Below are 13,369 nucleotides of genomic sequence, written 5' to 3' on the forward strand. Positions count from 1 at the left end.
AATCCACCTGACTCTGAGAGAAACCTATCTGCTCAGATCTTGCTACAGGCTTGGGCCTGTAGTGGGGGAGGGTGGGGGCGGGGAGGCTGACAGTGGAGTCACACTGCTGTTTTCTCCTGTCAGAAGATCGAGATTCCACTTTGCTTGCAAACTGCACATTGGAGTGAGCTGGTATTGAAAAAAAAAAGTTTTATCGACTCTTGGGAGGTGAGCATCACTGCAAAGCTGGCATTTATTGTCCCTCCCCATTGTCCTGGGAAGGTGGTGAAGCTTCTCAAGCTACTGCTGTTTCCGCAGTTTGATACCTTGCCCTAAGCCAATTCAGGGAGCAGTTATGTGCCAGGAATATGGGTGAGGAATTGGGAGTGTGGACAGGGGCAAACCTCTAATCCAGCTCCTTGCCTGCTCCAAAAACCAATTCAAATTGAATCCAATTCATGGTCTCCACAAGAGAGACATACCAGATCCAGGCATTACACCTGATCCCACGCTCATCTTAGCCAAAAGGCCCAGAAGCGATGAACCTGTTGCATTTTAAATAACTTCATGGTCACTTTTCGCCAATACCGTTCCAAGCTTTTTGACAGGTTTTTTTTAAGCAACTAATTCAAATTTTCAAACAAATGCGGTGAGATTCTTGATGTTCTCCTGCACTTTATGTAACAAACAGTACAGAAGGAAGCCACTCAGCCCATCAAGTCTGCACCGACCCACTTAAGCCCTCACTTCCACCCTATCTCCGTAACCCAATAACCCCTCCTAATCGTTTTGGTCACTAAGGGCAATTTAGTATATCCAATCCACCTAACCTGCACGTCTTTGGACTGTGGGAGGAGACTGGAGCACCTGGAGGAAACCCCACACTGACACGGGGAGAACGTGCAGACTCCGCACAGTGACCCACCGGGGAATCGAACCCGGGACCCTGGTGCTGTGAAGTCACAGTGCTAAATCACTGTGCTACCATGCTGCCCATGGTTATGATCTTGATTTCTGGACTACATTTCCAGTAATTGTGACATAATCACTGTATTATCATACCCAGATCATGTGGTGATGGGAAATTTATTTGAGGAATGTAAGGAGGTGGGGGATACCTAGAGAGCCACATGGTTATAGTTTCTGTATTTTGCTGCAGTTCCTGTGGAGTACCACAGTGACATTAGATGTGGGCTCACGGCACAGCTCATTTCCAAATTAGTTCCTAATTGTGGTTTGAATGTCAATGGGGTGGCATTGGAGGGTGATCTCATGCCACCTCTCCTTGAACAATCCTCAATCAATATGAGGTCACCAAAGAATAATCAATTTTAAGACAAGGCAACTGGGTGATTACAACAAAGACTATCGTGGGAATTATTTCGCACATAAAATATTGGGGGCTGGATTTTCCGATTTGCAGACTTAAGTGCTGACGCCGGCATGGGGACAGTGCCGTTTTACGCCAGAAAAAACGGCGCAAAAGCTGCATCGATCCTCCATCTGGTGGGGGGCTAGCAACCATGCAGCGGAAAGCCCCCGGCGAAGCGTCACAGCTATCACCCTCACCTTCCACCAGTGCAGAGTCACACACTTCGGTGGGCGACATTAGTGGAGAGGCTCCTGGGGCACAATCTGGTGAGCAACACAGAATTGCTGATGCACATCAGGTGAAGGCAGGAACATCCAAAGGAGACGGCAGTCGGAGATCTGCTGGATCCCAGGACTCAGCTGGGCCCTAGTCAGATGTCGAACCTCTGGACAAGGTATCCAGAGCTGATGTAGGACACAGCTGTGACATTCAGGAGAGCATTCCAGCAACTACATAGCCGAGTCCCAAAGGCTTTGGTTGCAGGCGATGTTGCCGGCCATGCGTGGTGCTGAGGCCAACACTGCTAGGGTGGCGTTGAGTGAATACTGTTGGAGGCGGGGGGGGGGGGGGGGGGGGGGGGGGGCGGGAAGAAGGGGGGGGGGGGCAAGAAGGGGGGGGGGCAATCACTATCTGCAGTGAGGGGGAATCGAAATGTCATTAGTTCACTATTAAAACCTATAAAACCTGATACATGTGAAACCACTGTTACGTTAATATCCACAGTGGGCCTGCCTGCACCCCAACCCCTGTTGCCCTTCGCTGCCCCCCACCCCCTAGGAGCAGTGGTCCAAGATCAAACGCCCCTGATGCAGACCCCTTTCAGAGGAGAGGTGTGAGCGCGCTGTCAGCAGAAAGACAGGAGTCAGACATTTGCAGAGACTGAGGAGCACCAGAGCTTTCCTCACAGAAGGTTGTCATCAATCTCCTGCCTTGCATATTGACCGCTGACAGTGCCGACACAGACCCATTACCCTAGAGCGATGTAACACAGAACCTTGGAGGATGGAACAGGGTGGTCGGGGAGGGGGCAGTGTGATGAGGGGTAATTGGGTCATATTTTACTGCTGACATCCTAATTGAGATTAGCACACTTGGCACAGAATGTGTAGCGAACGGAATGAAGGGGTGGAGATGTGAGAGGAACGTTCCGATGAGTGTACCTAAATTTACAAAATTTAACCACTCTTACCCCAATTCCAGTCTTTCTCTATCAATGCTTCAAAGGAAACTTTGATCAACTTAATTTTACATTGAAGTTCACTTGGACTTCCTGCTTTTTTTCAATGACTTCAGCAGCTATTCCGAAATAGATTCTCACACCATCAGCTCCAGCTCTACATTGTGCTCTGGAGCCGATTAATAGATGTCATCACATCACACAGAATCATAAAATTTACAGTGCAGAAGAAGGCCATTCGACCCATCGAGTCTGCACCGGCTCTTGGAAAGAACACCCTACCCAAGCCCACACCTCCACCCTATCCCCATAACCCAGTATCCCACTCAACACTAAGGGAAAATATGGACACTAAGGGCAATTTAGCATGGCCAATCCACCTAACCTGCACATCTTTGGACTGTGGGAGGAAACCGGAGCACCCGGAGGAAACCCACGCACACATAGGGAGAACGTGCAGACTCCGCACAGACAGTGACCCAAGCCGGTATCGAACCTGGGACCCTGGAGCTATGAAGCAATTTTGCTAACCACTATGCTACCGTGCTGCCCTAAACACAATTGCCCTTTAGACAAACAGCTGATCTCTAAAAGGGTCATCTCTTTGCCCAGTGTCCCCACTCCTATGGAATGTAAGTGCTCAGCTGACTGTCTTTACGCTCTTGTTACATTGTGAAGATAGAGAAGGAATTAACTTCCACATCACACAGGGGTAGTTGCAGTCAGATTGTGGGTGATGAGTAATTGTTCTGGTTACAGCTGCAAAAGCCTTGCCCTTTGAATGTGGTTTCTAATCAGCTAAGCAACTCCCAGGAATTTTTACGCCACCCCCATCATGCCAATAGCACCACATGAGCTTTATGTACAAGATAATTACATACTTTCACCAAATGGAAGTACTTTTTCTGCCATTGCTTAATCAAAATTATACCCTTTGAATGTAAACAAATGAGTATTAGATTGATTTGTCCTTAGACATTGACACATACGTTGCAAATTCTGCTGGCAAATAGCCGTGTTTAAGATTGGGTAAGGCTCCCAATGATGGGCAATCTGACCGTTGCCAATGCACACGGTTGCCACATTCCGCTAGCGTCGGTCGGCATAATTTTTCCCTCCTAATATGACTAAAATGACATGCGCAAAAAGCAAGGGCAGATGAAATGAGGTGTGCTGTTTGCACACAACATTGACTGCGAGAGCGAAGCGCTCCCTCAGGGTCCAATCAGAGCGCAAATATTTATTTTGTTTTTTCCTGATGAGGTTGATGACAGTTCTTTTAATATATGGACGACTGAGCATTCTCTATAATTCGTTATGAAGTATTTGGCATGTATTAAATGTGTTTTAACTTATGCATGGGGTCATGGTTAGTGAACAAACCTGATTTCAATCGTGCGGCCCACTAAGATGAAGGAGGACCACTCATACGGCCCACTCGCTAGCCTCAGTTTCCCATCACTGCAGCCTCTCTACATTCAAAAACTGCATAACGGCCAAGTACTAGGAGAGAGCCAGTGTAAAAAGACAATATCTGGATTGGATTGGATTTGTTTATTGTCACGTGTGCTGAGGTACAGTGAAAAGTATTTTTCTGTGAGCAGCTCAACAGATCATTAAGTACATGAAAATAAAATAAAATAAAATAAAAGGAAATACATAATAGGGCAACACAAGGTTCACAATGTAAATTCATAAACACCGGCATCGGGTGAAGCATACACGTGTGCAATATTAATTAGGTCAGTCCATAAGAGGGTCGTTTAGGAGTCTGGTAACAGCGGGGAAGAAGCTGTTTTTGAATCTGTTTGTGCGTTCTCAGACTTTTGTATCTCCAACCCCATGGAAGAACATATAACATAGAACAGTACAGAATAGGCCCTTCAGCCCTCGATGTTGTGCCGAGCAATGATCACCCTACTCAAACCCACGTATCCACCCTATACCCGTAACCCAACAACCCCCCCTTAACCTTACATTTTAGGACACTACGGGCAATTTAGCATGGCCAATCCACCTAACCCGCACATCTTTGGACCGTGGGAGGAAACCGGAGCACCCGGAGGAAACCCACGCACACACGGGGAGGACGTGCAGACTCCGCACAGACAGTGACCCAGCCGGGAATCGAACCTGGGACCCTGGAGCTGTGAAGCATTTATGCTAACCACCAGTTGGAAGAAGTTGGAAGAGTGAGAAAGCCGGGTAGGATGGACCTTTGATTATGTTGCCCGTTTTCCAAAGGCAACGGAAGGTGTAGACAGAGTCAGTGGATGGGAGGCAGGTTCGTGTGATGGACTGGGCTGTGTTCACGACTCTCTGAAGTTTCTTGCGGTCTTGGGCCGAGCAGTTGCCATGCCAGGCTGTGACACAGCCAGATAGGATGCTTTCTATGATGCATCTGTAAAGGTTGTCAAGAGTCAGTGTGGACACGCCGAATTTCCTTAGTTTCCCGAGGAAGTATAGGCGCTGTTGTGCTTTCTTGGTTGTAGCATCGACGTGGGTGGACCAGAACAGATTTATGGTGATGTACATACCGAGGAATTTGAAACTGTATCTTGGAGGTGATTTTAAAAAATCATCTCTGCTGTCATCCCCCTTGTCATTCCCATTCTGGGTGAGGAGGTTTCTCCTGAATTCCCTGCTGGATTTGTTAGTGACTGCCTGATATGAGCCCCAGTTCTGGTCACCCCTGCAAAAGGAAATACCTCTGAGTGACTACCCTATTAAACATCTTTCATCATCTGAAAGACCTCAACAGATAACCTCTGAAACTTCTACTTTCTTGTGAAATGAGCCGCAGCTTGTTCAATCTCTGCTGATTAATATCCTCCCCGCTCTGATGTTGTTGCACTATTTGCTTGCACTTTCTCCAGTCCCTCTCATATCATTTTTATGATGTGGAGCCCAGAACTGTTCACAGTGTTTCAAGGCATGGCCTGACCAAGGTTCAATACAAGTTTAACATAACTTGCCTGTTTTTGAAATTCTGGCCCTCTGCAGTTAAAGCATTTGGCTGTGTTGTCAAGGCTGAGCAAAAGGGAATAAGTCAGGAAGGATTACATTGGCAGTTACCCCTGTGCCAATAAGGACCTCTTCAGATAGTCAGGCAGGTCTGGTCCAAAGCATACCTTTCAATTTAAGGTGTTACACATGGGACAAACTTAATGCGAGAGCTTTGCAAATAGAGACATTGAATGAAAAAAACCCAAGGGAATTGCACTAAACTTTCCTTCCTCAGCTGAGTTGCAGCATTGTGCACAATTCAGCACACCAGTCAAGGAAGGCCTTGCAAGGATTGAGGAGAGTTTTGCCAGAATGATAGTAGGGAGTTCGTTTATGTGGAATGATTGGGATTGTATTCCTTAGAGCAGAGGAGGTTAAAGGAAAATCAAATGGAGGTTCTCAAAATGATGAAGGGTTATGAGAGAACAGCAGGGACAAAGTCTGGCATCTGAGTTCGTAACCAGAGGCCAGACATCTGAAGTAATTGTTGAAAGAACTTGTGGGGATATGAGGATAAATTCCTTTACACGTTAGCACACTTCAAGAAAGGCTGACGGTATCAGATCTCAGAGGAACTTTCAAAAGGCCATTGGACATGTTACTCGAAAAGGACTAATTTGTTTGGGTATGGGGGCAATGCTGATGAGTGGAACAAAATTGGACACTTCTTAGAAAGATGCACAGGAGGCTGCATGGCCCCTTTCTGTCCTGTAATATTCTTTAATTGTAAGGAATTGGAGACACAAAGTGATATTTTTGAAAAATCAAAAAGATGAGGTGCTGACTTACCAGCTGTGGCTGCACACTCTTCTGTAGCTGGTACTGGGTGGGGTAGTTTGCACAGGAAATACTCCCCACAGGTCTTCTCTTTTAACCAACAGTTTATCTTGATTCTGTTTTAATTGAGGGCACACATATATGCCCTTTGTTGCAAATAAGAAAGAAAAGCATCATTCCAACACTGACTTGCAGACATAAGATGCCCACCAGCTTCACTGGATGAGGACTAACCCATGCAGGGCGTACAGTTGATTTGGCTCTCCCAGCTTGCAAAAGTGTAAAGAAAGACTTGCATTTTTTTGCAGTGCCTTTCATATCCTTAGGCAATTCCAAAGTGTGTCACAGCCAATAAAATACTTTTGAAGTGTATGCACTGTTGCAATGAGTAAATGTCTCACCAAGGAAAGCTCTCAGTGAATTGCATTGTGTTTATCACAACAGATCAAGCATGTCTATTAAATAGACATGTGCAATGCAAGGCTAGAAAACTGCTTTTTAACGTAACACTTCAATGCAGTAGGAAAATGGGTTACTGTCAGTAGTGAGACATAGATTCATGACCTAAAATGGTGGGCAGATAAAAGCTGTTTTTTTTTTTCTGTTTACTATGGCTCAGTTGGGAGCACTTTTGCTGTTCAAGTCCCACCCCCGACAGTTGACCACAATAATCCAGGCTGACACTTCAGTGCAGGATTGAGGGAGTGAATGCTGCATTGTCGGACCGACCATCTCTGAGGTGAGATGTTAAATCGTGTCCTTCTGTCTCAGGTGGCTGCAAAAGATTCCATGGTAGTATTTTGAATAAGAGCAGGGGAGTTATCCCTGGTGTTATAGGTCAATACTTATCTCTCAATCAACATCACCGAAAACAAATTAGCTGATCCTTATCACATTGTCAGTTGTGAGGGCTTGCTGTGCGCAAATTGGCTGCTGTGTTTCCTGCATTACAACTCTTACTGAATTTCAGAAGTATGTAAGTGGCTGCAAAGTACTTTGGGACGTGCTGACAGGCACAATTATTTAATCTTTCCCCTCCATTCAGTGCTTTGTGAGATTCTCCGTGTACTCGGTAGTCAGACTAGAATGCAGAAAATAAAATCATTACATACGTGCTGTGGGCGGCACGGTGGCAAAGTGGTTAGCACAGCACCAGGGACCGGGGTTCAATTCCGACATTGGGTGATTATCTGTGGAGTTTGCACATTCTCCCTGTGTCCGTGGGTTTCCTCCGGCTGCTCCGGTTTCCTCACACAGTCCAAAGATATGCAGATTAGGTGGACTGGGCATGCAAAGTTGTCCCTTAGGCTGGGTTTACAGAGCGGGAGATTGGGCCTAGGTCTTTTGAAGGGTTGGTACAGACTCGATGGGGCGAACAGCCTCTTTCTGCACTGTAGGGATTCTATGCTAAGCACTAATGCCAAGTTATATTGAGTTAAAACATGATACTTTCCTATCGATTGTGCAAAAAGCAGCACTTGGTAAAATGTCAGTGTCTTTTATGTACTCGGCAATTTTAAAGGATACTGAGGTGCAGGGTTTGCTTTGAGTCAGATCTTGATTGAATACCGTAGGGTTGGGGTATAATGGAAAAATGCAGCCCGTTCCCGCCGCTGGGAACTTCTGGGCGAACCCCCACCGTGGGTTTACAGGCGGCGGAGGGTGAGTAAAACTGGAAGCCCTGTTGACCGTAGTGGGACCAGAAGGTGCCACTGTCAGCCAATGGCAGGCTGCTGCTTTCGGTGGAGGAGGTACAGAAAATCTCACCCACAGAGTGGGCGAATGTTGCATGTCATTAGATGTTTCAATTTATCATCTATTTACTACAAGCTCTTTGTACAAGTAACACGTGCACACAGAAAAGAAGATCTAATAATGTATTTTTTTTTGTTTAATTTCAGAATCTACCACCTGGAACCCAATATGTTGGCAGTCTGCAGTTACCCTACATCTCTAAGGTATTTTGTCTACCTCATCTTTGCAGGGAACATTCTGTATTTACACTCATTACACTCACCTGAGGGAAGGAAAATAAAATAATTACCCAGGCTGGTTTTTCCGATCAGTGCCATTGCTGAGGGGTGGCTCTCGCACAGAGCACTAGCGACAGCAAAATCATGGGCTTGTGGCTCAGTTGTTCAACCATTGAAATTATTGGATGGAAAATAAGGGTCTGTGGGCCAGCCAAGGTCTGATCAGCCCCCTGTGAGTGACACCCCTCCCCAGGAGTATCAGACTGAACAATGGAACACTTGATAAAAGCAAATGCGGATTCTGGAATCTGAAACCAAAAGAGAAAAGGCTGGAAAATCTCAGCAGGTCTGGCAGCATCTGTAAGGAAAGAAAAGAGCTAATGTTTTGAGTCAAGGTGACCACTTATCTTTTTGGAGGCTGTTTTTATCGGCAAATTGTCTTTCTCACCTAATTTTATTACCAGCCGACAACAGCAGTGGAATTAAACAGGCAATCAGAGAACTTTAATTGGGGGGAAAAAAAAGAATGTTTTTTTCTTGATGGATTACAAACATTTGCCAAAAGTGGCTATTGAAAATCTTGGGATGGATGTTAGTGGCCTCCACTTAATGCTGCTGCCATTGAATTGGAAAAGTGTCATGTTAGGAGTGCACATTGGGAAGATGGTCCCTTTATTTGCAGGATACACCTACATTGTACTCTGAGTAAATTACTGCAGTGTTTGCAGGGAGTGATACTGTGGCACATGTGACATATGCCCATTGTGTATCCTCATAATGTCAACGACCCCATTTAATATTACATGTAAAGCTGAGGTGACATCTGTGCAATTTAGTCTCCTGACGCAGTGTGAAAATATAACTGATAATAATCTTGGTAAGTCTGTGAAGCTATTGCATCATGTCAGTGAATAACAGCCAAGAGTTTTTGAGGAGGCGGTGGCATAGTGGTATTGGCACTGGATACTAAGTTATAGGGAATGCGGCTGCCAATTTCGGCAAAAGCAAGCTGTGACAAACAGCAGTGTGACAATGCTCAGCTCATGAATTTTCAAGGTATTAGTTGCTTGATAAATATTGGACAGGACACGGGGAATATCTCTGCTGCTGTTCCTTGAAATAGTGGCATGAGATCCTTTAAATTATCTTGTGGAGGTAGATGGGGCCTTGGTTTAATCAGTCTCATCCAAAAGGTGGCACCTCCCAAAGTGCCACACTCCCTCATGCCATATTGGAGCAACAGCCTAGTTGTGTGAAGTTAGACTTGAACTCACAATCTTCTTTTTAAATAATTCATATACAGCATGTGAGCATTGCTAGCCAGCCAGCATTTATTGCCCATCCCTAGTTGCCCTTGAGAAGATGATGGTGAGCTGCCTTCTTGAACTGCTGCAGTCTCCAAAGTGTAGGTGCATCCATAGTGCTGTTAGTGCTGATTCAAGAGCAGAAGTTGCCCACTGAGCCATGAGAGACAATCCAGCAACAGAACAACATCAATCTTAATGGGAGGAACCCTTAAGTTAGTCATAGATTTATTTTGCTGAGCCCTTCAGTTGCCCAGGTCCTAAGCTGTGGAATTTCCTTCCATGATACCACTCTGTCTCTCTCTCTCTATCCTTTTTTAAAATAAATTTAGAGTATCCAATTCATTTTTTTTTCCGGTTAAATTTAGCGAGTAATTTACCTAGCCTGCACATCTTTTGGGTTGTGGGGACGAAACCCACGCAAACATGGGGAGAATGTGCAAACTCCACACGGACACTGACTCAGAGCCGGGATCGAACCTGGGACCTCTGCGCTGTGAGGCATCAGGGCTAACCCACTGCGCCACCGTGGTGCTCTCTCTCTCTCTCTCTCTCTATCCTCCTTTGTGGCACAGTGGTCAGGTCCCTACCTCTGGACCAGAAGCTCCAGGTTTGAGTCTAACTCCAGGACTAGCTGGCCAGGGAAGGAGTGTTCATAACATGGTTCAATCGGCTGATAATTCAGCTCGGGAATCCTTCTACCACTTCACTCACTATTCCCCAAAAGGAAAAGCAGCGTGGGTGTGAGGATACACTAATAATAATCATCATTTCCTCCTTTAAGACACTCTTCAAAATCTGCCTCTTTGACTCAGCTTTTGGCCATCTGTCTTGACATTTCCTTCTGTGGCTCAGTGTCAAATTTTATTTGAGAATCACTCCTGTGGTGTTTTACTACAATGTGCCTTACTGTTTCAAAATGGTAGGCAGCAGATGGTCAGACTCCAAAAGAGACCTTTGTGCAGCGAAGCGACTAGTATTTATATAATGTCTTAAACATAGTCCAAGGACACTTAAGAGGAAAATAAAATTCAGCTGAAAATTGACACCCAATCAAAGATACTGACTCAAGTAAAGATAGATGATGTGTTTTATGATTGGTTTTAAAAGTATTTTGAAAGACAGGTACAGATTTGGTGCATCACCTGTTTCAACTGACCGTCAGAGAAGAGGGGAGATGCTAGTGTGGTGGTAATGTCACTGGAGTAGGACTCCATCCTGATGGTGTGACGACATGGGTTGAAATCCCACAGCGACAGCTTGTGAATTTTAAATTTAATTATTAAATCTGGAGGACACAGTGGTTAGCACTTCTGCCTCACAGCGTCAGGGACCCTGGTTCGATTCCGACCTTGGGTGATTGTGGAGGTTGCACGTTCTCCCCGTGACTGCGTGGGTTTCCTCCGAGTGCTCTGGTTTCCTCCCACAGTCCAAAGATGTGCAGGTTAGGTTGCAGGGTTGTGAGAATAGGCAGGGGGGGTGGGACTAGGTAGAGTGGGTCAGAGGGCTGGTGTCAACTCAAAGGGCCGAATGGCCTCCTTCTGCACTGTAAGGATGCTATGATAAAGCTAGTCTCAGTTGTAATAACCATGAAACGATTATCACAAAGGTTCATTTATGTTCTTCAGGGAAGGAAATCTGCCATTCTTACCCGTCGGACTCCAGATTCATGGCTAACTGCCCTCTGAAATCACCAGACAAGCCATTCAGTTGAAGGGCAATTAGGGATGGGTAACAAAATGCTGACCCAGCCAGCGATGCCCACACCCCACGAAAGTAAAAAAAAAAAATGATGCAGACCACTGGTTTTGCATGCTTGCTAAACTATAAAGTGCCAGTTTAAAGTGGAATTGAATCGCTGTCACAGGACAAAATATCATTATTGCTTTGATGCTGACTGAAACTTGATTTATATCACCTTGAAGAAATGTGTTGGAACTTCAAAGGAAAACCAATCTGTCAGTCCTGGGCAGATTGTGTCAGCTACGGCTCAGTTGGCAGCACTCGTGCATCGGAGTAAAAAGGTTGTCCTCCTGCAGAGACCTGAGGTCAAAAATCTGAGCTGACACTCCAGGGTCAGACAATAGAAGATGAGACCTTGCTTTCTCTTTCAGGCATACATTAAAGGTCTCATAGTACTATTTCGAAGAAGAGCAAGAGATTTCTCCCTGGTTTCACGGCCAGTATTTATCTCTCAACTGAAAACAGGTTATCTGATTATTATCAGAGTGCCGATTGTGGGACTTTGCCGGGTGCAATTGGCTGCTGCATCTCCTGTGCGGCAATAGTGACGACACTTTAAAAGCACTTCATTGGCTGTAAAAAGTGCTTTGGCACATCCTAAGGTTGTGAAAGATACAACATAAATGCAAGGCTTTCTTTTCTTTCCTGTGGTTATCAGTGTTCTTGCTGTTCATCTCTATGTAAGGGACAATAAGAACTTGTACATTTTATCCATGCAGTTTTGGAGATTATCATCATAGTCGAGGAGAGTTGCAATAAGCACAATCAATTAAAGGTTGCTTCATTGTAAGCTTGCAGTCCTTATGGAAATTCCAGGATTTTGACCTAGTGACAATGAAGGAACAGTTATCTCTGTCCACATAAGCATAGTGTGTGGCTTGGCAGGGACTCTGGAGTGGATTGTGTATCTACAGTATCACTCTTCTTGTGCTGCTTGGTGACTGGGATATGGGGTGCATTTGACTGAGCTGGGTGTGTTTCTGTAGATTATACAAAGTACAATATTGGTAGTCAAGTGGAATTCATGCATTGATGGGCTCATTGGTCAAGCTCCGAACAGTGTTGAGACTTGAATATGCTAGTTGCACCCATTCAGGTGAGGGATGACAATTTCTTCGTATTCTTGACTTGTGGCTGGTGGACAGTGGCAAGCCTTTGCAGAGGTGGGCCATTCATTGCCATGTAGCCTGGCCCACTCTGATTGGCATGGTGTTTGTATGATTGGTCCCCCTAAACTTCTGAGCAATAGTGATCCCCAGCCATGATGCTACCTGGGCTAGGCAGGGGATGGTGTTTGCCAATCGTGCTGCTTTTGGAGGTCAGGGGGAAGTGACCGAACATTCTCTTGTTGCAGAGAGTCCATGCCCGGCAAGTATGTGACAGAAATGTTACCTCCCGTAGCTAGTCAGATGTTGTCGGAGTCCTGCTCAAGACTGTCATAGGATGCCACATTCTCAAACAAAATTCCTGGAGTCAGCTGATGTGTTTTATGTTTAGATTTTGCTGACAAAAGAATGCGGTGGAGATCCCAGAAATTACCAGGAAGAGACTGACTGGGTTTCAGAGTTAATTGTTAACCTGGGTGACACTAAGCTTCATGAGAAAAACAATAGACAGCTTTGAGCTTCTGTCTGCTTCTGGAAACTGTAACCTAGTTGTGAGAAGAAGGAAGATCATGGGGAGGAAAAGCTTGACATGGAATGCCATATCCTGAAGAATTTGTCTCCCACTTTTAAAAAAAATGTTTTTTATTGGATTTTTTGCACAGCGTATATTTTGCCATTATTTACACAGGATATGATATATCTACATATAGGTAAGTAGGCATCCGTCCAGGCAGGGGAGGCACTTCCGGAGGGCAATCCACGAGTAGGTCTGGTGCCTTTGTTGCCCCTCGCTTCTCCCGATCGGATTTCGCCGCCGTTGTCTTCTCGTGCGTGCTGCCGCTTCATCCGGCCCTCCCGTCCTCCGCCTGTGTTCTCCTTTTTCTCTGTTCCTGTGTATGTCAGGTTGGTTAACGTTTCCCTGCCTACCCCAC

At 45.5% G+C, this 13,369-nt stretch overlaps 1 protein-coding gene and 1 long non-coding RNA gene across 2 annotated transcripts in view; one reads left to right on the plus strand and one right to left on the minus strand.

The window, feature by feature from the left end:
- Positions 1-13,369, plus strand: part of LOC119957494 (pleckstrin homology domain-containing family A member 2-like) — a 141,804-nt gene that overhangs the window by 70,436 nt on the left and 57,999 nt on the right. Inside the window, exon 3 of the mRNA XM_038785598.1 lies at positions 8,213-8,269. Coding sequence (XP_038641526.1) covers positions 8,213-8,269 — 57 coding nt within the window. The remainder of the gene's footprint in view (positions 1-8,212; positions 8,270-13,369) is intronic.
- Positions 1-13,369, minus strand: part of LOC119957495 — a 195,886-nt gene that overhangs the window by 42,592 nt on the left and 139,925 nt on the right. The window lies entirely within an intron of this gene.

Source organism: Scyliorhinus canicula, chromosome 26 (genome assembly GCF_902713615.1).
Source record: "Scyliorhinus canicula chromosome 26, sScyCan1.1, whole genome shotgun sequence".
Taxonomy (NCBI): domain Eukaryota; kingdom Metazoa; phylum Chordata; class Chondrichthyes; order Carcharhiniformes; family Scyliorhinidae; genus Scyliorhinus; species Scyliorhinus canicula.